This window comes from Clinocottus analis, unplaced genomic scaffold (assembly GCF_023055335.1).
Source record: "Clinocottus analis isolate CAN_PGR_092001 unplaced genomic scaffold, fCliAna1.0.p SCAF_3, whole genome shotgun sequence".
NCBI lineage: Eukaryota > Metazoa > Chordata > Actinopteri > Perciformes > Cottidae > Clinocottus > Clinocottus analis.
The window spans coordinates 23,477,076-23,501,541 of record NW_027176042.1 but is presented as its reverse complement, the minus strand read 5'-3'; the positions used below and the strand labels follow the sequence as shown (position 1 = coordinate 23,501,541).

The following is a 24,466-nucleotide window of genomic DNA, read 5'->3' as shown; positions in this document are numbered from 1 at the left end:
GAACCTATGATTTCATCCCTCGCCGCCGCACTGATAGTTCATTTCAACTTTGACCTTGTTTTCCCCGATGAGGAGGACGCACGAGGTGGCGAAAAATGAATTAATGTCTCCGATTTTTCGAAGGCCGAAGGTCACGACTGTGGTTTACAGTCTGAACTCGAGTAAGAGCCGCGTTATTAAAACGCTGCAAAAAAAATGATCACAGCAGTTATTCCTCTCTGACAGGAGGAAATGAAGATGAAGTGATTTGCTCCCTTTTAACTGCTGCCCTCTGGATTTACAGGACACTTGAACACTGAATGTGAAACACACACACACACACACACACACACACACACACACACACACAGAGTCCTGTATTAATACTCAGACATCTTCATTATGACCTAGTGAGTAATAAAATATTATAAATCGACACCGTCTCGCTTTACTCAATTTTTCGTTTTTTCCCTTTTTGTTCTGCACACTTCTTTCATCTCTTTCTCCATTTCTTTATTTCTTTATTTGTGTAAACTCTACTTTGAGAAGTACATTCTTAACCTGTCATCTGAATTTCCTTCGCTCTTTATTCCTTCTTTTCGCTTTTCATTCATCTTCTTCCTTCTGCCTGACACCCACTGCTACCGCTATTAATAGCACCACTCACATTTCTATTACTGCTTTTATCATCACAAAGGTGATATTATATCCACTGCTGCTCTTAATATGAATAATCATTTTTATATTATTATTATGCTGTTGTTGGTGCCACTGCAATCACTATGCGAATAAATCAAGAGAGAAGTAGAGTCATTTATATACACTTCTATACAACCAGAGGAGCCGCCTCCTAATGGTCAGGAGAGAGAATGCAGCATTAACACATGAAGCATAGACTTCTATACAACCAGAGGAGCCGCCCCCTCGTGGTCAGGAGAGAGAATGCAGCATTAACACATGAAGCATAGACTTCTATACAACCAGAGGAGTCGCCCCCTCGTGGTCAGTAGAGAGAAGGCAGCTTTAACACATAGAACATAGACTTCTATACAACCAGAGGAGTCGCTCCCTCGTGGTCAGGAGAGAGAATGCAGCTTTAACACATGAAGCGTAGACTTCTATACAACCAGAGGAGTTGCCCCCCTGGTGGTCAGTAGAGAGAATGCACCTTTAACACACTGTTGATTGTTAAGAGTAATTCAGAGTGGTGTAAAGAGGCTTACTTAGTTTTGTCCTGTCAAATTGGGGGAAGGTACTTATCGATTCCTCCGGCGTGGGCGAGGGGAAGCCAACTAATTAGTGTTGTTAGCGTGGGCGCTAATGGAGAAGGGAGGGCGGCCTCGGGGTGCAGAAACACACCCAGCACTTAGAGAGGCTGTTAATACCACTGGAACATCAATCAGTACACACACACATACACACACACACACACACACACACACACACACACACAATTGAGAGTTCACACAGAGACTTAAATTAGTTGTGACGGATTGCAAACACACACTTGCGCACCAATATTTGGAGACAAAAAACACACTTAGCAAGTCGCTTAAAACATTTTCAAACGCCCACACATCACACCTAGCCAAGCAGAGTGTGCCGACATCAGCCTCACACACACACACACACACACACACACACACACACACACACACACACACGCACGCACACACACACACACAAACCTATTTCAACTGGGAGAAGAATTGAATGTGTTTAACTAGCTACCAACGTTAGCTTTGTTAGCACACACGGCGCTACAGTGTAGCAACATGTAACTGAGGCCTAATTGGACGCACAAAACCGGACGTATGTTGGTAAAAAAAAGAACTAGTTTTTACATATTAAAACTCTTAAAAACGAGTACCAACTAAAGGGTTCTTGCTCGGTTAACCCTTCCTGGAATCAAGGGTTTGTTTTTTTAGACACAAGCTCTGTTTGTACTCGCTTCACCGCAGTGCTTGAAGACGCCTTTGTGCGCGCTCAAAGCTCCGTTTGTCGCATTATTCTCCAAAACACACAAAACGCACCGTGAAGAATCAATGCAGAGGAGTTACTGTAATCAACTGCTAGTCATAGCTGCTAGCTCACAGCTCATAGCTGCTAGCTCACAGGTCATAGCTGCTAGCTCATAGCTGCTAGCTCATAGCTCTTGTGTATGTGTGTGAGTATGTGAATGTGTGTTTGTGTGTGAGTGTATGCCTGTGTGTCTGTCTGTGTGTGTGTCTCTGTGTGTGTGTATCTGTGTGTGTGTGTGTGTCTGTCTCTGCGTGTGTGTGCGTGTCTCTGCGTGTCTGTGTCTCTGTGTGTGTGTCTCTCCTTCTCTCTCTCTCTGTGTGTGTCTCTGTGTGTGTGTCTCTCTGTCTCTCTCTCTCTCTTTGTGTGTCTCTGTCTCTGTGTGTGTGTTTCTCTCTCTCTCTGTGTCTCTGTCTCTGTGTGTGTGTGTGTCTCTCTGTCTGTGTGTGTGTGTCTCTATCTCTTTGTGTGTCTTTGTGTGTCTGTGTGTGTGTCTCTGTGTGTGTGTGTGTCTCTGTCCCTGTGTGTGTCTATGTGTGTCTGTGTGTGTGTCTCTGTGTGTGTGTGTCTGTGTGTGTGTGTGTATGTGTGTGTCTCTGTGTGTGTCTATGTGTGTGTCTCTGTGTGTGTCTCTGTGTGTGTCTCTGTGTGTGTGTGTCTCTGTCTCTGTGTTGTGTGTCTGTGTGTGTCTGTATGTGTGTGTGTGTGTTGTGTGTCCGTGTGTCTCTATCTCTTTGTGTGTCTATGTGTGTCTGTGTGTGTGTCTGTGTGTGTGTGTGTCTTTGTGTGTGTCTCTATGTGTGTCTGTGTGTGTCTGTGTGTCTCTGTGTTGTGTGTGTCTGTGTGTTGTTTGTCTGTGTGTCTCTATCTCTTTGTGTGTCTATGTGTCTCTGTGTGTGTCTCTGTGTGTCTGTGTGTCTCTGTGTTGTGTGTCTGTGTGTGTTGTGTGTGTGTCCTCACCTCTCTGCAGAGCTGTCTGGCTCTATGAACCTGATGAGCGGCGGCGCTGACAGCGTCTCCGTGGCGAATATTCCTCCCTGCAGCTGGACGCCGAAGCCATTGAGCGGGTCGCCCGTCAGGACGACCTCGCTGGTCTCCACGTGCACCACCTGCCCGCCCGGGCCCACCGAGCTGGACGCCAGCGACACTGCAACACACACACAGACACACACAGACACACACACACACAAGATGATGAACGTTGACCCTTTAACGGCGGCCATCACGTGGTCGCAGCGCGGCGGCGGCGTGGAGCTTACGCGAGCTCTTGTGCTCTTTCTTCCTCTGCCGCCGCTTCAGCAGCGAGTTGCGCGGGCTCATGGGCGCCGCGGCGCGCGGCAGCGTGCTGGAGCTCTGGCTGCTGGGGCCCGACGTGGTGGTGGAGCCGGGGGAGAAGCTGGCCGACACCAGCGCTGCAGAGGGGGAGGGAGGGGAGGAGTCGTTGTGAGTCTATTTGTAGTTGTTGTGAGTCTCCTTGTAGTCATTGTTAGTCTCTTTGTGGTCATTTTCTTCTCTTTGTAGTCGTCATGAGTTTCATTGTAGTTTTGTGTCTCTTTGTAACTTCTTATCGTGTAGTTATTTTATTCTCTTCGTGGTCATTTTGTGTCTCTTTGTAGTCGTTTTGTGTCTCTTTGCAGTCGTTTGATCTTTCTTCGTTCTTTCATGCCGGTACGTGTCTTTTTGAGTAAATCTTTGTAGATGAAAGTCAACAAGGCCCCTGACACTTTGGGCCCTGACACTTTGGGCCCTGACATTTGGGGCCCCTAACACTTTTGGGGCCCCTAACACTTTTGGGGCCCCTGACACTTTTGGCCCCTGACATTTGGGGCCCCTGACACTTTTGGGGCACCTGACACTTTGGGCCCTGACACTTTTGGGCCCCTGACATTTGGGGCCCCTGACACTTGGGGCCCCTGACATTTGGGGCCCCTGACACTTTTGGCCCTGACACTTTTGGCCCTGACACTTTTGGCCCTGACACTTCTGGCCCCTGGCACTTTGGGGCCCTGACCCTTCTGGCCCCTGACACTTCTGGCCCCTGACACTTCTGGCCCCTGACACTTCTGGCCCCTGAGCGGGGCTCTTACTCTTGCAGTAGTCCAGGCTGTTGATGGTGTTGTTGTTGGAGGCGGTCCACGACTTGTTGAGCGTGGCGCTGGTGTTGCAGAGCGCGGCGTTGGACGGGTGGCAGTAGTTCACACACGGGTCCCAGGAGTGCGGGTGGTCCGACTTCTGAACCTTCACTGGAACGCACAAAGAGGATTTCGTTACTTTTGTGTAACGTTAATTCTTCCCTCACCCTAAACACGCATCAACATGTGTAACTTCAACATCCCATCGCTTGTTGTGCGTTGTTTGGAGCATCGGTACGACCGAGGCTAAACTCTGACAACCACGAGTCATTGCGTCCAGCGAATCACATCGGAGGAAACACACACACACACACACACACACACACACACACACACACACACACACACACACACACACACACACACACACTTTACATACATGAGAGAAGATCCAGCCCAGTCTAGACTTTTGTCCAGATTAGCCAACACTAATCTATAGTGGATGAACACAATCAAAGTCTCTCTCACACACACACACACACACACACACACACACACACACACACACACACACTTTTAATCAGAGTGTCTAATAATAAAGCGGCGGCGGGGCTGGCCGCGAGGTCTCCTGCAAGGCCATCAGTAACCTAATGAGCTGTGCTCACTTTCCTAACACACTTTACACGCATTAATACACACTATACACACACTAATACACACATTACACGCACAGACACACAAAGGCGCTCCCACCATGATTAGAAGAAGGAAAAGAATTAATTTTGCTTTGCGGAGATGAATGAAGAAGATGCGAAATGAGACGGCGACCTTTCTAGCGTGTGTGTGTGTCTGTGTGTGTGTGTGTGTGTGGTCGGGTAACTTTGATATTTTTCAACCTAGACACTAATTTCCTCTGTTTTTGTGTGTAAGTGACTAATGAGGACAACTATTTTTCCATTTGTTCCGGCTGTGAGGGAGAAGCCGTCCTCACTTTGGTAAATTATGATCCATTAAAGCAGATGGAGGCTTTAGGGCGGGGCTACAAGGTGATTGACAGGTCGTCACTCCTTTGCGTTTCTAATATGGTAACTTCTCGACATCGGTAGTGAAAAAACAACATGGGGGACGTCCATGGTCCAGGTTAGCGACAACAAAATTGCCGAACTTTCCAAGTTTGGTAACATCAGTCCACAAACCAACGGGTGACGTGAGACGACGCCCACATCTTCTAAGCAACCATTGTACAGAAGTTAGCATGGAGGTGACAGCAGCAGCAGCGAGCTGTTAAGCTAAAAACTTTTACTTCCATGACAGAGCAATACAAAAGAGGGGTTAATAAACATTGTGACCAATGGATTTCCATGACTTTTAACCAAATGTTCATGACTTTTAACGACATTTCCATGACTTTTAACCACATTGTCATGACTTTTATCCACATTTATATGACTTTTAACCACATTTCCATGACTTTTAACCACATTAACATGACTTTTAACCACATTAACATGACTTTTAACCACATTTCCATGACTTTTAACCACATTTCCATGACTTCTAACCACATTAGCATGACTTTTAACCACATTTCCATGACTTTTAACCACATTGTCATGACTTTTAACCACATTTCCATGACTTTTAACCACATTGTCATGCCTTTTAACCACATTGTCATGCCTTTTAACCACATTGTCATGACTTTTATCCACATTTATATGACTTAACCACATTTATATGACTTTTAACCACATTTCCATGACTTCTAACCACATTGGCATGACTTTTAACCACATTTCCATGACTTTTAATCACATTGTCATGACTTTTAACCACATTTCCTTGACTTTTAAACAAAGTTCCATGACTTTAAACTAAATGTCCATGAGCAAACATGTGTGTAAACAGTAAAAAGTGATAAAGCATAGTATTTAAACGAACAATGAGGATACAGTTGACCTTAAATGACACAAATAATAACCACAGTAAAAGTCCATGACTTTTCCAGGTTTTCCATGACCGTATGAACCCTGCTAGAGCAATCTGAGCCCGTCAGGTCGCTCTACATTGACGTCTGTTTCGTGGCGTTTCCGCTCAATACCGGAACCAATTGTTTTAAAAACCGTTGTCTCCATTAGTCACAGGGACACGAACACATGGGGAAAGAGGGTCGTGATTTTAAAAACACTGAAGTTACTCTTTATTGTGTGGCGTCAAATACGTTCTTAAAATCTAATTAATCTAAATAAATAGAACAAGCAAGAAGCAACAAAAGAGACAAGAGGAGATGAAAGGAGTGATGAGAGAGGAAGACAAGAAAGCCTCTGACAGCATGCAAGAGAGGTGTAATGACTTTAATTAGATACCATCCTGCCGTTGCACTCGCTGTCACTCACTTCTCATTCATGGCTCTCTCTCTCTCTCTCTCTCTCTCTCTCTCTCTCTCTCTCTCTCTCTCTCTCCTTCTCTCCCACCCGGATGAAATGCTTTAGAAAGTAGAGCGGAGGAAAAAGGTTTTAAGTCTATTTCAGTTTCCCTTTTTTTCTCCAAATCCCGCCTTTGTCAACCTCTCAGGAGTCTCTAAACAGGTCAAATGCACAAACAGATAAATAAAAAATGAAACGTTAAAACTCACAGATTTTTCTCAACCACCCCAAAAAATTAAAAAAAAAGTCTGAATGTGTGCGTTTCGATTTTTTTTTTGTTGCCACAATGCCTGAAAACTTCTCCGCTTCAACCCCTCGGCGGTGACGCATTAACCTTGGATGATCAGCGGCTGTAAATCCACCGGCGCAGATTAAAAAGGAAAAGACGGCACTTGGCTACGGGTGAAGAAACACTCCTTCAAATAATTAAGCACAAAGTTGCTGCCGCGGCCGATAAACACTCCTCGTTCTGCTGCTCAGCGAGAACGTCGTCGTGGCTTTGTGGACTTCTGCTTTGAGACCCCGAGTTCAGCTATTTCGTAGCCGCCATCTTGGATTACTACGTCCCGCCTGCTTTATGATCTGTTTGACTCTAAATGAGCATAATTTACTAAATGAACATCATGCTGTATAGAAGAAGACTTGAAACTAGAGATTGAGACATAAACTCATGTTTACAATGTTTACTGAGGGAATACATGAAGAGAGAAGTAGAGTCACTTATATAGACTTCTATACAACCAGAGGAGTCACCCTGGTGGTCAGGAGAGAGAATGCAGCTCTAACACATGAAGCATAGACTTCTATACAACCAGAGGAGTCGCCCCCTGGTGGTCAGGAGAGAGAATGCAGCTTTAACACATGAAGCATAGACTTCTATACAACCAGAGGAGTCGCCCCCTGGTGGTCAGGAGAGAGAATGCGGCTTTAAATCATGATGCATAGACTTCAATGGAATAAACTAAATATTTCAGACACACACACACACACACACACGCACACACACACACACACACACACACACACACACACACACACACTGGATAAACCCAATATTTTAGACATGCATGTGCCGAGCCAGTACGATAATCTAGGGTTGTGTAAATCAGACTGTCAGCCAAAAGCTTCAATCACAACAAGAGATTATTATACTCATTAACTTCAAGACCTGTCTCTCTCTCGCACACACACACACACACACACACTTTAGTAGCAGACAACAAGTGCAAAATATTTTGTCTCCAGATCTGACACATAATCGCAGTGTGAGCAGCTGCGTTGGAGGACGACGGAAGGTGTAAAAGAAACACAACAACATCAATTTGAATTTGGCCACACAGCTAAACGCACGCCATCTGGTTGACAGCGCATCCAGATGTTGCGACATCGCAGGATAAGTAATGGGTTTGAGTGATTGAAGGACAATTAGTATTTTTTTAATTCATGGTGACGCGCTGTTTTCCCGTTTCATTTAGTGGTATTCACGTCACTCTGGACCGCATGTCGGAGATAATCTCATAATAACCCTTAACTTTAAATTATTTGTTTGTTTTAGGAGTCTACAGTTAGTCAAGTTTGACATTGTCATGTTTTAATAAATCTCTGTCGTTTAACCCGTCATACGGGGACATATGGTGTGTAACCTGTCATACGGGGACATATGTCATTTAACCCATCATACGGGGACATATGGTGTGTAACCTGTCATACGGGGACATATGTCGTTTAACCCGTCATACGGGGACATATGTCGTTTAAACCATCATACGGGGACATATGTTGTGTAACCTGTCATACGGGGACATATGTCATTTAAACCATCATACGGGGACATATGTTGTTTAACCAGTCATACGGGGGACATATGTCATTTAACCCGTCATACAGGGACATATGTTGTTTAACCCGTCATGCTAGACATATGTTGCTTAACCCGTCATACAGGGACATATGTTGTGCAACCCGTCATACGGGGACATATTGACTGAGAAAAGACTGGTGGCATCACACGAGCTGGTCACAAGACAGAGTTAAAGATGCCGTGAGGAACATGTCAGGGTTGATTCTGGCGGCCCCTGTGGTGAAAAGCGGTAGTGTTTTTTTTTTCCCGAGCACCAGAGTCCCTTTAGAAGCGCATGACCATATTCATGTTGCTCCCTGAGAGGCTCACTTCCTCAGATGAGACCATTTTCAATGCAAAGTGACCAGATGTGACCCTTCTCTTGCTCTGAGTGACATCAGGACACCCTCCTGTTTTCCAAATGCAACTGCAGTTAAAATGTACAAAAATACAGATATATTTACTCCTTTCTTTAACGGCTGTCTGAATGTAAAAGTGCACCCACCCGTGTCGTGCTGTTTCCCAGCGAGCCTCGTTTGATGGGAGGGCAGCATTTCCAGTTTCACCAGTTCCGTCGTGCTCGCCAGCAGCTGCGTCGCCTCCAGGACGGTGCAGTGCTCCGTCAGCGTCCCGTCTATGGACAGCAGGTGATCCCCAGCATGCAATGCTCCACATCTGATGACACGAGACAAGGTGGAGAATAAAACACCGGAAATGAGTCAGCGTTTTCTTTTGTGCACGCCTGGAACAAGGTCTGTGGGTGACACAAGTTTAAGAGATTTTAACGATTTATTCCACGGCATTAAATATGTCATATGACGCTCTCAAGCATTTTGGAGCTTTTAAGTATCTTTAAAAAAAACTATAAAATCTCATAATGGTCATACTCATGCATTCATAATGTAGTTTGTTTACAGCCTATGACTAGCATTCACACATAGCATTAGCGTTCACCTTTTGAAAATCAGAGAATAATAAATGTGTGTTTGCCACAGAATTTATTTTCAGCCAAAGAATCACTTTAAAAAAGCATCTTTATTTAAAAGATTAATATTAATTTTTATTAAAGTGGTGACAGCCAACACTTCTACTCAAAAAACGATAATACTAAATTTGGTTTTAGACATTTATTTCCATGTATCTACCATTTTATTCATATCTTCCACTGCTTTTGTGAACTTAAGACCTTTTGGTAAACCAATTTCCATCAACAAAAACAGTTCGACCACATGAGTAAAAGTGTGTTTTCACAAAAGATACGACGATTTTCAAAAATCGAGCTTCAATTTTTCAGCTTTAGCGTCATATTATCACTTGTGCCTAATGACAATAGTGCCTAATTTTATAGAGAGCTGAGATTGTTCTGCAATTTTTGATGTAACACATGGGTATGTATCACATATGCGAGTGCCTTTGAAAGGTGAATTTAAGAAGTTATGTAAAATCGAGAAAAAGGCGTAAGATCCTTTAGTGTTAAAAGTAATTATTATTAATTTTTTTTTGAGGGAACCGGTGCGACGTCTTGCTTTGTTTGTGTTCCACGTTTTCCCCCGATCAACATGCGGCAGAGCTGGAGAACGCGATCCTCGTGCAGATTAAACAGGAAGAGGAGAAGCGGACCTCCAGTCGACCTGTTCAGTCGGCCGAGGTTATCGCGGAGAGCTCGTTTCAGCGCCGACACAAAGTTCAAGCGCTTCATCTATATTTCAGAGCCAGGCTGAGAGGCTCTGGGAAATATCCTGTCTCCTCCCGTCCGTGTTAGTTATAGTGTTGGATGTGTGTGTGTGTCTCAGAGAGAGCGAGAGACAGAATATATTGCATAAAAATGCAGCCGTTGCACATCTGCAACCCAACTGCAGCGACATGAAGTGGGACAGGAGACATATTGAAGGTTCTCCAGCGACATCATCGCCTTGTCGTTGTGATTATGCTCCAACAGTAACAATGAAAAATGCTCGGCAGATTTAGCTTCATTATTAACGCACATTAAATATTAATGATATATTTGCATTTTCTCCAAAAATATTGTCCTGCACTTCCATATAATTAGTCGATGTTCAGTGTGCTTTCAAGAAATTGTTAAAAAAAATACACTTAAGCACTTGTTAACCAACACTTTCTTAGCCATAAAAGTTTGTTGGTTTTTTTAGCTTGTTGCGTGTCGGCAGTGATGTTTATGTCTCGTGACTCAGTAACATTTGAACCCAAACGACAAAGTTTTCCGAAAACGTATCCAACTTTTGTTGTTGCCTAAACTTAGCTAAGTTGTTTCCTGTGAAGACCGACGTTTATTTTGTAATAACCGAGTGCGCGTGACGAGCAGAAAGTGTTGTTAGCTTTCGTGGGACTTGTCGCAGGATTTCACAGGAAGCTTTGTAGGAAAAATTCAAACTGTAAGACTTCAAGTAACATGTTTGTGTCCGGCAAAAAAACATTAACCGGACTAGTCTGAGGTCTGTGAGGAGCGATGGCGGCTTCTGAAGAGGTTAGCTAAGATGCTGCAACAGCAACACATATTTTTGAAGTTAAACTTAAAAGTTTCAACTGCTCAAGTTTCTTGGAGTTCATCAACAGGAAGAAACAGAGAGCCCGTCAAGGTCACGGTCAAACATGAAGGTCAGTATTCATTGTGTGTGTGTGTGTGTGTGTGTGTGTGTGTGTGTGTGTACCTGTCCACCACGCTGCCAGGTTTAACGCGGTCGATGACGATGACCTGCTTGTTCCGGTGATTGGCCGACGTCAGCGTGATACCCAGCGTGGCCCCGGGCGACTTGGCGATTTCCACCAACAACGGACCGGAGGCGTTCGTCACCGTGTCTGATTGAGAGGAAGAGGAAGAGGAAGAGGAGGAGGAGGAGGAGAAAAGCTATTTTAAAATAACGCAACACGAAGAACAGCGGTGACATATTGTAGCTGAGTGCTTTTCCCATTTCTGTATCATCCAACATTAGCAGACGAGCTGGAGGCAAAGAAAAATGCCCTCGAAAGCCACAACCATCAGATGTGATGACCAAGGGATTGTTTGCAATGCATTCTGGGGGGAGTTTAATTGGGCAGTTTCACACTGGAGAAGAAGAAAAATAAGAAAACGCTCGACCTGAGGCGGCGGAAAAAATGCCAACGCGACAACAAAAATACATCCGACTTTAGTTTCAAGTCTAGAAACTTTTGCCTCAAGCTTTATCTATATATGTGTGTGTGTGTGTGTGTGTCTGTGCTCTCTCACCCATGATGATGATGTCATACTCTATCTGGAACAGGGCTTCCTGGCCGCACTGAGCCAACACGCTGAGGGCGTCGCTGTGGTTGGCGTTGTGCAGCGGCACGCCGTCCACGCTGAGGAGACGATCACCGGGACGCAGCGTACCCTCTCTGAACACACACACACACACACACACACACACACACACACACACACACACACACACACAAAGAAAATTGAAAAGATGAGAACTCAAACAACACCGAATTAAATTGAGACAATCCAGCTCCTTGAATTCTTTTTTCTTTCAAAACTATATATTTAAATCACTATTTTCTACCTTTAATTTCTCAAATTCAAGCGTGATGTATTTGTTTTCTTGGAGTTTAAAACAGCGTATCATCTGTGAAACTTTCTCTTCAACTTTTCATCTCCTCCAGCGTCCTCATCGGTCTTCAAGTCCTCACTTCCAAAACATCTTTTCCCTTTTTTTTCCTCCCCCCCAACATCCCTCCACTTCCTCGGCGTCCCGCTTGGCTCGAGCTTCTTTCCACTCTCGTAGTCTCCGTCTCTCTGATCTCTTCCTCTTGTCTCTCTCCCCGTGTGAGACTCACAGCTTTGCCTCTGCTCGAGTTCAAGTCGGCAGCGAGATGGAAGACCTCACCGCTCGGCTGCACAGCGTTTCCTTTTTATTGTATTTTTTATGAATGACCCTGCCTGACAGACAAGACTCCGGCCGACTGGATGCTTTATACGTATTCTAAACCTAATCAAAAGCATATTTCAGGGAATTGTTTATTTATCTCCCCCCTCGCACGACATGCAGGATTTCCGGAGCTGCTCGCTTCGTTCGCGGTGCCAGAGAGTGAGTAACACGGAGCCGTCGTCTCACCAGCCAACAGTTGTAAAGTGTGACAGCGTGAAGCTTTGTAACGGCGTGATGAGCTCAGCCGAGACCAGAAGGCTGGAATCGTCTGGTATGAAAGCTTGGATGATAAAAGAATAATAGAAAGGAAGTTTCCCAGGTGACATAAAGTAAAGATTTGTGAAACAGAAAACCCTTGAAGGTCACTGTGCGGTGATGTTAGCGCAGCTGAAAACAGTCCTGCTGGTGAGAGAAGCTATAAAACTGGCCTTCCTTCTCAAATTGGCCAGAAAAAGACAACTTTCCTCTGAAACTCAACAGTCTGTTCTTGTTCTTAGAAATAAAGGCTGTTCAATGCCAGAAATTGCGAAGGAACTGAAAATGTGTCTGGGTGACCCTAAACTTTGGAACGGTAGTGTAATTTAGCTCTAACTTAAATTGTTGGGTCTTCAGGACTTCGCTGACATTCATCCTGTTTTCACAGCCTGCCGGCTCTCTGACGCTTTTCTTTTTCCCGTTCAGTTTGATGACGAAGTAGAAGCCGTTTTTCTTGACGGTCCAACATTTTTTTGTGAGTTGGCGCTTCGTTAATTCCCACCGGGTGACGCTAAAAACATAGGCACTCCTGGGATTGCATGGTGATGTGGATTAAGTTTTCTCCCAATTGTCATACGAATGGGATATGAGGAGGCATGAACATCACATTCGCTTCCCCGGCCGGCAGTGACCCACATTCAGAAGATGGCTTCCTTTTGAACGGTGTTAGATGAGCTTTGGGGCAAAATGACTCAATCGTAAAAATAAAAAAAAGGAATTTAATCTGGCTTTTTGTCTAAATCTTGTGGGGTGACAAGCTTGTATAAATCCATAAAGGGATCTGCAATGAAATCTATAGATTTGGTTGATCTGCAATCAATTTGGACTGATTGGCTCACAAGAAGTGTTTAATCACTTCTTCACTCTGTGGAAACACGACTGCTTGGTTTCAACGGGTCCTGATTCATCGCCGCGTGCGAATCTTTCACAGAGAGTTGCCACGAGAGTAAAAATAGCCTCTTCCATATTTAAAGTCCAGCATCCAACTCATTGAAGTCGCTGAGCGATCAGAAGAAAGGTGGATGAAACCGTAAGCAGCTGTTGTATTTATGCTAAACCAGATTCAATGCTTTGGTGCTTGATTAAAACACGTTGATATCTTAGTGGTTAACAAAAGGTATAACCTTCAAAAGATTCGGCGCCTCGCTGGGCCACAAAGGGCCAACAAGACTGCATGTCCATTCAATCTGAAATAGTTTGGATCAGAAGCGTTGAGGACTTGTTGGGGGTGTATAATGAATACATACAATGTCCAAAAGGTCTGGAGATGAAATAGTATCGCTGACAATGGATCAATTGTGTATATCATTGGTACAAAAGAACCCCAAAAAAACTGAGGATCAAGAAAAAACCCAACAATTACCAATGAGGGCGAAACAGACTTTCAACCATCCAATTAGCCCAAAGTCCAGTCTAGAAATTACTCGGGGTGAGAATCACCAGAGGTCCCACAATACAATATCATCACGATACGATATTATCATGATACTGCGATATATTGAGTATTGTGATTTATTACCTTTTTTCAACCGCAAATTGTCCTCTGAGGAAAAGTTTGTAAGCAAAAAATACATTGATTTTATTATTCTAGGACCATGGCGTTTAGAATGGATTCAATAAAAGATCAATACTCGGCTTCCGTGTATCAATACAATATCGCTACGCAAAACATCGCGATACTGTGCTGTATCGCGATATTTTTTCCGATTTTTTTTTCCCTCACCCCTCGAAATAACACAACTTTTACCTGATTTAAATCAGGACAAACAAATGAAAAATGATAAAACACGAAGAAGAAAGCATCATTTTTTCAATGTGTTATATCTGTTAAGTTCACTACAGAAACATAGCGTTTATATATGTCTTATTCACACAAACAGGAAATGGAAACAGCATCTTCAAACAGTGTGAACGTGTCAGAATGCATGCGTCCACTGAACCACTGCTGCGTTACATCAGTCAAACACTCCCAAAGCTGACATTCATAGGAAAATGCTGTGTATTATTGCCTAAACACGAAGACCGAGACAGCCACGTGATGGCGACGTTAAAGGGATACGAGGTGATTCATGCTGCTGCAGCTATGAGTAACACATAACTGTCAACATACCAGTGACGCTCACAGGAACTGACATCATTATCCTTGGGCTTTATTCGCATCAGGGCGCAGACAAATCTCCCAGACTTCCTGACTGGAACTGGCCGAGATGTGCCGCTCGTTGGTTTCAACTCAACGGAGGCCAGTGTCTGGCGTTCATTTCTCCGAGACGTCACTATTTGGAAGCGTTTGCCCTTTTCACCCCCGTGAGAGACCGTCTCGGTCCAACGATATGAGCACGAATATGCTTGTTTCTGTGCTGCGTTTGTACACTTACGTACACGTATGAGTAAACTATATATATAAATATATATGCTAGTGCTACCTGTCTGCAGGACCTCCTGGCCTGATGTAGGTGACCACTAGGGGGCGTGCTTTGTGCCAGTCCTCGTGGGTACCGCCTGCAAGAAGAGCAAAGGTGAAAGCTGATCACATTTTGTTAAACCGTTCTGGAGTCATGTAGTAATTCTTAGGAGAAAAAACATATATTTTACTGCGTCCAACCAACCTTTAACTAACCAAGTGACTCTTAGAAATAAAGATTCTGAACCCACAACCCTTTGCTTCTGATGGAAGGGTTTTGAGGGATGGAAGACTTTTTGGAGGGTTCAAAATATCCCTAAGACTTGTCGAAAGGATTGGCTTTAACATCTCAAAGCCACAAACCCTTAAAAACTGTGATTGTGAACCATGATTCTTGTAGTTTGAGCTGCACCACATCAAACTTGCTGGATGGGTCCAATGGCCTCATGTTAAGGTGTTGAACTAAAACAATTGTACAGGTGCAGAACGATCTAGTCTATACATAATGAAATACAACAAGGTTCTCATAAAACCCCCTGGATGGAGTCCATGAACTCAGTTCAATAATTCTCACATTTGTCCAACCTCTACTTGTTTTCAGTGCCAACACACACACATGATGCAATATGTGTATGTTTTACAAGGCAGGAAACAAAAACAGTGACACTTCTTGTGTTCGTTCCAGCATAACTATTCATAGAGTTCTCTAAATATACAGTTTTGTATTTCACCGACGGTTACCTCTCATGACGAAACCAAAGCTGCTCCCCTCTTTGTGCAAACAGATGTCGATTGTCTTTGATATAACCCCTGAGGTGCTGTCTGGCGCTTTAAGAACCAGAGAGAAAGAGAGAGAGAGAGGCAATTTATTAATTGCAGTGAAAGACTTCATGCTGCAGCTGTGAAGTGTTTCTGCTCCGTAATCAGGTGCAACTAAACTTTTGTTTAATACATTTTACACCGTGCTAATGTATAAACATGAATAAACATGCGTGCGTACCTGTAGGGGGCAGTTCATACTCCACCTCCAGCAGAACTCTCTCTCCTACGTTCTTCAGTAAGCTGATGATCTCCTCGTGCCGCAGCTTCGTCAGATTGATGCCGTTCACCGACTTGATGTAGTCGCCGACGTTGAGCTGGTCGCTCCTGCGCAGAAGAGGAATGAATGAATGAATGAATGAATGAAGACTTGAAGAAGACTTGAAACTAGAGATTGAGACACAAACTCATGTTTACAATGTTTACTGAGGGAATACATCAAGAGAGAAGTAGAGTCATTTATATAGACTTCTATACAACCAGAGGAGAGAGAGTCAGGAGAGAGAATGAAGCTTTAACACATGAAACAGACTTCTATACAACCAGAGGAGTCGTCCCCTGGTGGTCAGGAGAGAATGCAACTTTAACACATTAAGCATAGACTTCTATACAACCAGAGGAGTCGTCCCCTGGTGGTCAGGAGAGAATGCAACTTTAACACATTAAGCATAGACTTCTATACAACCAGAGGAGTCGTCCGCTGGTGGTCAGGAGAGAGAATGCAGCTTTAACACATGAAGCATTGACTTCTATACAACCAAAGGAGTTGCCCCCTGGTGGTCAGGAGAGAGAATGCAGCTTTAACAGATGAAGCATATACTTCTATACAACCAAAGGAGTCGCCCCCTGGTGGTCAGGAGAGAGGGTGCAGCTTTAACACATGAAGCATAGACTTCTATACAACCAAAGGAGTCGCCCCCTGGTGGTCAGGAGAGAGGGTGCAGCTTTAACACATGAAGCATAGACTTCTATACAACCAAAGGAGTCGCCCCCTGGTGGTCAGGAGAGAGAATGCAGCCTTAACACATGAAGCATAGACTTCTATACAACCGGAGGAGTCGCCACCTGGTAGTCAGGAGAGAGAATGCAGCTTTAACACATGAAGCATAGACTTCTATACAACCAAAGGAGTCGCCCCCTGGTGGTCAGGAGAGAGAATGCCAGTTTCAGACGCTTCAGCATTGAGAACCGTTTCCTCCTGGTTTAATCAAACGATGAAACAACCATTTTGTTTTGGCAGTTTTTACTTTATACTATTTAGTTATCGTGAGATGTGAGATGTGTTTACTCTTCTTCTTCATCTTCATCCTTGCCGGCGTTGCACCCACCTGGCCGCCAGTCCTCCGGGCCGCAGGTTCGATACCCGCGGTTTGCCGTCCTTGTCGGTTCCTCCCGAGATGGTGAGGCCCAGCGTGCTGCCTTCCTTCTTCACCAGCTCCACCAGGGTCACCCCCCGCAGAGCTTCTAACCAAAAACACACACACACACATAAAGACAAATACAGACACACACATACACACACACAAAACAGGGATAGAGAAAGACGGACGAACCCAAACACACACACACACACACACGCACACAAATACAGCAGAGGCAAAGTGGTTAGCGGCGGCTCTCTGCTTCTGATTCCCGGATTAAAGGAAAGCCGAGTTACAAGAAAGATAAATCAAAAGATGTTTGTCCTTGAGTGAGACACTGATCCCTCCTCCCCTCGTCTGCGGGAGGAAAAAAAAGCAGGAGTCAGCTTTAATGTAAATGTGAGGATCAGATAAGATAAAGATCCGCTAATGAGAATTAACAAAAGCTTTAGTGTTGCATGCATTTCATTTCACTTGGAAAGTTCCCGGCGGGGACGGAGAGGCCTTGAAAAGGTTAAAGCACATCACCGGCAGTGTGTGTGTGTGTGTTATGGTTTATTTATGACAGAAACACACCTTTATGAAACCTCGCAACAATGCATATTTTAAAGTATTTGGACTGCGGGTTATTCGAGATTTGTTTTCCCTGTGAGGTTCTTAGAAAACGCGTTATAGATTATTATAGATTATCGTAACCAGTATACGTCATTAAAAAGGCTACGAATGGGGAATAGCTCTTTATTAATTGGTGTTAATTGTATTGTATGATACTTCATCCCCACATTAAAGACCTTGACTGGCGTTATCAATTAATCCAAATTTACGTCTCACGTAAATAAAAAATAATTGGTGGATTAAAACATTTTAATGGACGTCAATGAGGCGCAAATTTCCATGACTTTTAACCAAATGTCCATGAGTAAAAAGTGATAAAATGTAGTATTTAAACTAACAATGAGGATTCAAAGAGACAATAGTTTGATTAAAAGAATAAACATTTATATAGATGCCTGTATGTATGCTGCTTATATTTTGAGCCTTTCTTTTCATTTACAGGACTTTTAATAGACTTTTGGGATTTTATTTTTTTCAATGACTTTTCCAGGCCTGGAAATTTTCCAGGTTTTCCATGACCATATGAACCCTGCTAGAGCAATCTGAGCCCGTCAGGTCGCTCTACATTGACGTCTGTGTCGTGGCGTTTCCGCTCGATACCGGAACCAATTGTTTAAAAAAATCGTTGACCCCATTAGTCACCGGGACACGAACACATGGGGAAAGTTCAGGTTTCCAGGTTCGTCCTCGCAGAATGACAAAAACAACCTTTCATGGATCAGCATGGACAAACATTCCAGGACTGAGCCACAAATGTCACGTCACATATTGGGAGCATTACTCGGATGGAAACGCTGCCTTTCACCCTCTAAACATTTCACCGTTCTCTTCTCTGCAGGTTTCAGTGGACTCACAATCTCTGTTGAGAATTTACCCAGAAGTGTTTCAAGTGGAAGCGCGAAGAGAACATCGGTGGTTAAAATGAGAGCGAGGCACTGATGTCACAAGTTAAATGAAACCTTTTAAGGTGTGCTGATGCTCTCTCTCTTTATATCTCTCTCTCGCACTCTGACTCTCTCTTTCTCTCTCTCTCTTTCTCTCGCATTCTTACTCTCTCTCTCTCATTCTTACTCTCTCACTCTTACTCTCTCTCACTCTCTCTTTCTCTCATTCTTTCTCTCTCTCACTCACTCTCTCATTCTTACTGTCTCACTCTTACTCTCTCACTCTCTCTCTTTCTCTCATTCTTTCTCTCTCTCTCTTTCTCATTCTCACTCTCATTCTTACTCTCTCACTCTGACTCTCTCTTTCTCTCTCTCTCTCTCTCTCTCTCATTCTTACTCTCGCACTCTCTCTCTCTCATTCTTACTCTCTCTCTTTCTCTCTCATTCTTTCTCACTCTCTCTCTTTCTCTCTCATTCTCTCTCACACTCTTACGCTCTCTCTCTCTTTCACGCACAAACCAGTGATTATCTTCTTATTCTGCAAATAAATACCTGTCTCTCATTTGGTTTCGAGGTCTGACATTCTCACACACACACACACACACACACACACACACACACACACACACACACACACACACACACACACACACACAGGTAGAATGAAGCTTTGGTGTGATAGATGGCCAGATTAGGTAAATCCTTCAGGCGACACTGAGGATCAGTGAGGTGCTTCACACACCGGTTATCTCTGTTTTGGATATTACAACACACACACACACACACACACACACACACACACACACAATCTGCAGTGTCGCAGTCTTTCATTCATTAGTTCTCTTCCTATTCGGATAGCAGCACCAACATTTGATGCCGACGGACTCCAAAGAAATGGATCAGGACAAAATGACTTTGTTTCTTTTTTTCTCCTCCGCAGACGCAGAAGTGACCGCGTCACAAAGATTTATCTGGCATTTCATTTTGACGCTCGGGGAATACAGAACACACACGAGAAGATACGAACGACACACAGAAAGAAACTTATGAGATGGTTTCTATTATCTTAACAGAGAACTGAGGGACGCCATTTTATCAGGGAAATGGGAGTCTCACACACACACACACACATATTGAAAAATATTGTTATGAATTTTTTACTCAAATAATAACAGCAACGTGAGTATGGAAGGTGAATGAGACACATACTTGTGTACCTGAAGGAAGGTGACGCTGCATCGAGAATAGAGCCCAGTTATGTAACTGCGTGGATGAATGGAGATTAATAAAGAGACGAGGGAGAAAAGCATAAAAGAAAAGAGGAAATGAAGAGACAGACAGATATAAAAATATAATTTAAAACAAAGCATCATTTTATCATTAGTTTGCTTGCATCTCACACATGTAACACAAATCTCTCACGTGATGAAGAACGTGTAAAAAAAAAAATGTCATCGAGCTTTTCTCCAAACCACAGGAGAGAAAACCACATTGAATATTTCTGCACTAAAAATGTGTTTCATAAGGACTTTTTATATCAGCTTTGTATCACACTTGCATAAGCGCACAATGCCACATTGTTCAACACACACGTGAAACAATTGTTGAGGCAACAAAATTACTTAGTTAAGGTTAAAACATCAAGGATCATGTTAAAATAATGTCACAACGCAACAATGTGATGTAGCAATGTACCGGAACGCAACAATGTGATGTCGCAATGTACCGGAACGCAACAATGTAATGTAGCAATGTACCGGAACGCAACAATGTAATGTAGCAATGTACCGGAACGCAACAATGTAATGTAGCAATGTACCGGAATGCAACAATGTAATGTAGCAATGTACCAGAATGCAACAATGTGATGTAGCAATGTAACGGAACGCAATGATGTAATGTAGCAATGTAACGGAACAACAGAACTTAACAATTTAATGCAGCAATGTAAGAAAACGGAAAAAATCAACTGCAACAGCGTGACGGAACAAAAAAAAAAACACTCTTTGCGGACCGACTCACACTGTAACGTCACAACGTTACACAACGAGGGGAAAGCCGACATTCTGAAAGATCTGTTTGTTTCGCCCAAACACCTCAAGCTAACTTTTTTATTTTTATACTACTTATGATGCCACGTAACTTTCAATGATGGTCCCTTGATGTGCGATGTGACCTTTTCTGATCAAATGCCAAAATTCTGACATTCAACATACCAGGGGCTTTGCAGAAATGGACATTCCTTTCCTGGCGGCTCGGCTAATGGAGAAGATAAAAAAACATATTGTATGCTTGCTGGGTCAGCATACATATAGAGTGATTGTTTTCTGAATGGTCTTTCCGTAAAAAAAATATACATTGTGGCAATCCATATTAAAGTACCACGGTTTGATGAGACACTCTCAGGGCAAACACTTTTAATCAGTCAACCTGGGACCGTGTTGTTATCGGCAGACATCAGGTCACCCTGCCACTCAAACACAAAGTACATCAGAATCTGATAGTGAACTCCAGTGAAAATTATCCAGTTAGGAAGCTGCTTCAGTAAATGCCTCAAACTCATTACGCGACCGACTGTCGTCACAAAATGTCACTTTTGGCATTTGTCCGAGACAAATTATGATGAGAGATTATTGTGATGCGTTCAGTGTGGATGACAAGAGTTTACAGTAGCCCTCCGAGCTTCATAGGTACAGATGGATAGACGTTGTATATATACCTGGTATACTGTGTCTTCTCGAGGCCATGGTCTGCTCCGGTCCAGAGATATCCTTTGTTTTTCCATATGGACCGTCATCTAGAGAAAACAGAGACACACAGTAAAGCTTTAGAGGTCAATCACAAGTATGCTGCCGTTTTGTAGATGTAGTTCTTTAGGATGTTCTAGGTAAATTATTCCCTCATCAAATATCCTCAGCTTGATGGTGCAACACATCACGCGACTACATAAAACATTGTGTACATTTGTCTCTTTTATACTTTTTATGCACAGATTTGAACGTCTTCCTCACGAGATGAGAAGTCGTTTGAAATGATCTATTTACTCGTTTATGTCGAAATGTTTGAAAAATGGATAAAAATGTTCCATCTTTGATCCGTAACGTCGTCGTGTAAAGGTATTTTATCGGCCCAAACTCCCTCGTGCCTCTTTGTTGAACTTTTTTTCACGTCTCCATGCTTCCATTGGGAATTGCGTGTTCAACGCCACATTAGCAACTTTGGGTAATTCCCTTGAACAGAGTCGGCATCTAATGGTGACATACGGAAAGGGTTCATAAAGGGCTCAAAATGTCTGCCAGAGACTGAAACACCCAGAAGTAAACCCTAACGGTGTCAGCGGGAGCCCCAAAGTCCGTAAATCCGTGAGGGTGGAGCTCGGGATTGGTCCACACACTCACTGACTTCCTCATGCACGTTCTGGCTCACTATTACGTGGGTTACATACCATTTATATTGCACTACTTCAATATTTTATAGGTTGAACCTGTTAAAGTAACAATGGTGAATGGTGACAGACCGACCTCCTTCTGTGTTTTGCAATGTAAGTATAAATTAGAGTGTCCCACAGGTCTCCAACAGATTAAAAAAATATATTCTGTTATGTGCTCATGTATTTATGTTTACTTCATTGCTTCTCTTGCTGTTTTTTTTTCACTAATTGCCACACGAGTGGAACGGCAACATCAGTACATTGTTAATTTTACCCAAGAGTCAAATACATCAAACTAACACATGGGTTGAGTTGCCCAAAAACATCCAGAAAAACCTCCGTAGCGTAAATCTAAATGATATGATAAGTTTCATACAATCCAGAAGAATGTCACTTTATTAATTTTTTTCACAAACCATCCAAAAATCCCAGTTTCCGCTCCCATTGAACAGATGCAGCCGCAGTGGGTCTGTTTGCCTGAAGAGCTGCAAACTGCTCTCAAAGTGCTGTGTCAGGGGCGTTTACTTGCTGACGAGTGGAAAATATGTAAGAATTTCTACAAAGTTACCATGTAAATACATAAAGAACAACTCCCTCACATATAATCGACTTGGCACTATCACAAATGCATTGCGTCTACTTTGTTTCTGCCACATTGGATGATTGATTGATTACGTGTAAGGAAGGATTTTCCCGGCAGCTTACAGCCACTATAACTGCTGATCAACAGTTTGACACGTCGGTGAATAGACAGAAAGACCGTTTGTGAAGTGTCGAAGACGGCAGTTTCCTTCCTGCTTTGCCATCGTTGTTATGTCACAGGGGGGAACAGATGTCCTGTTTTATGGTTTCTGGTAAAGGCTTTGGGGCAGAGATGTGCGAGGAATTTAATATTTGATAAGTCGTGAATTCAGTTCTCCACAGGTGTCTGTCTGGAACTGCACTTTTAAACTGCCTCCCATTTCTTTTATTGCCTCCACAGCGAGAAGAACGCCGCTATGAGGGACTTTATTCAACTCCTATCTCAGAGTATAGTCCTCTCCCAGTCCAAGAGGAACCGTGAGTGACTTTTGTGTACGGTGATCGGTCGAAACAATAACGCAACACTACGTTAGCCAAGTACACAAAACCCAAACGACCGCTTGTAACGGGAAAAAATGGAAGAAAACACGAAATAATGAGCCGACAGTGAAGTCTTGAAGTTAACTCATTAGCACAAAGTACAGTAATGTTAGCACCAAGGCTAACCCGGTAACATTAGCACACAACACCCTTAGACAGTACATTATTGACGATACCCAGTAACGTTAGCAAAGAGGCTAACCCAGTAACTTTAGCACACAACACCTTTGAACAGTACATTATTGACAATACCCAGTAACATTAGCAAAGAGGCTAACCCAGTAACATTAGTAAAGAGGCTAACCCAGTAACGTTAGCAAAGAGGCTAACCCAGTAACGTTAGCAAAGAGGCTAACCCAGTAACGTTAGCAAAGAGGCTAACCCAGTAACGTTAGCACAGAGGCTAACCCAGTAACGTTAGCAAAGAGGCTAACCCAGTAACGTTAGCACTGAGAAGCCAAAGAAGCAGATTCCAGTTAAAGTCTTTGGTGACGTCCACTTCTCTCTTGTGTTAGTATGATTGTGAAATATTACTGCAAAAACAGCTAAAAAACTCACGGCCGACCGGTTTAAGTAACTTCAGCGTTCCTATTAGCTGAGATCATGCAAACGGGGGGCAATTTTTGGACAGTTTGGTCCAACAATGCCCAAAGATATATCTTCTTTAATCTTCATTCAGTGAAGAATTACTTTGATCTTTGAACATGTTTCTCACAAAGTGTTTTTTCATCATCCTAGTTATTAAGGAGTCATTAGCGTTTATTCTTAGGCATTTTTATTTTATATATTCCGAGGTCTCATCTATGATATATGTAGGAAATGAAGTGTTTTGCTAACCCAGACTCTATTACTCAGATTGACAGCGGCTGTGACAGCGGAGCCGCGGTTGTTGTTGTTGAGGCTCTGATGGGAGCGGATGTGTCCTACTTTACGACCTCTGCCTCATCATAGGGGCGGAATAAGTTTAACAATTCATAAGCCAATTCTCTACAACTTTCATGCCCTCCTACAGAAGTGTCATTAAGTTGCATTATAATCAGGGACAATTACACCGCGAGCTTAAACTCCCTGTAAAAACTTGCAGGGTAAATATGTTTTTCCTTTTCTATGTTTTCCGGCACCTGAAGCAGCATTTTAAACCAGCTTACTATCAACAGAGTTTAAGCAGTTGGAAAGGATGTCCTGCAAAATCCTTTATCTACTTAGTTGTGCTTTTAAATTCCACTTTAAATTACATTCACAATCCTTTCCAGCTGCCTTCAAGACTCAATTTCCCTGCGACAAAGACACTGCAATAGTTTTTTTTAGCCATTGACTCAAAAGCTCCTGTATGTA

At 43.3% G+C, this 24,466-nt stretch overlaps 1 protein-coding gene across 6 annotated transcripts in view; it reads right to left on the bottom strand.

Moving 5' to 3' along the window:
* Window positions 1-24,466, bottom strand: part of LOC137796658 (glutamate receptor-interacting protein 2-like) — a 214,033-nt gene that overhangs the window by 20,478 nt on the left and 169,089 nt on the right. For 5 of the 6 annotated variants that reach the window (XM_068594707.1, XM_068594705.1, XM_068594709.1 and 2 more), the window contains exons 2-12: window positions 21,299-21,376; window positions 17,048-17,183; window positions 15,901-16,046; window positions 15,642-15,728; window positions 14,923-14,998; window positions 11,563-11,708; window positions 11,006-11,153; window positions 8,842-9,011; window positions 4,086-4,241; window positions 3,258-3,410; window positions 2,959-3,145 (exon numbers count right to left, since the gene is read on the bottom strand). In XM_068594707.1, coding sequence (XP_068450808.1) covers window positions 2,959-3,145; window positions 3,258-3,410; window positions 4,086-4,241; window positions 8,842-9,011; window positions 11,006-11,153; window positions 11,563-11,708; window positions 14,923-14,998; window positions 15,642-15,728; window positions 15,901-16,046; window positions 17,048-17,183; window positions 21,299-21,376 — 1,483 coding nt within the window. The remainder of the gene's footprint in view (window positions 1-2,958; window positions 3,146-3,257; window positions 3,411-4,085; window positions 4,242-8,841; window positions 9,012-11,005; window positions 11,154-11,562; window positions 11,709-14,922; window positions 14,999-15,641; window positions 15,729-15,900; window positions 16,047-17,047; window positions 17,184-21,298; window positions 21,377-24,466) is intronic. The other variant, XM_068594706.1, reaches the window with a different exon arrangement.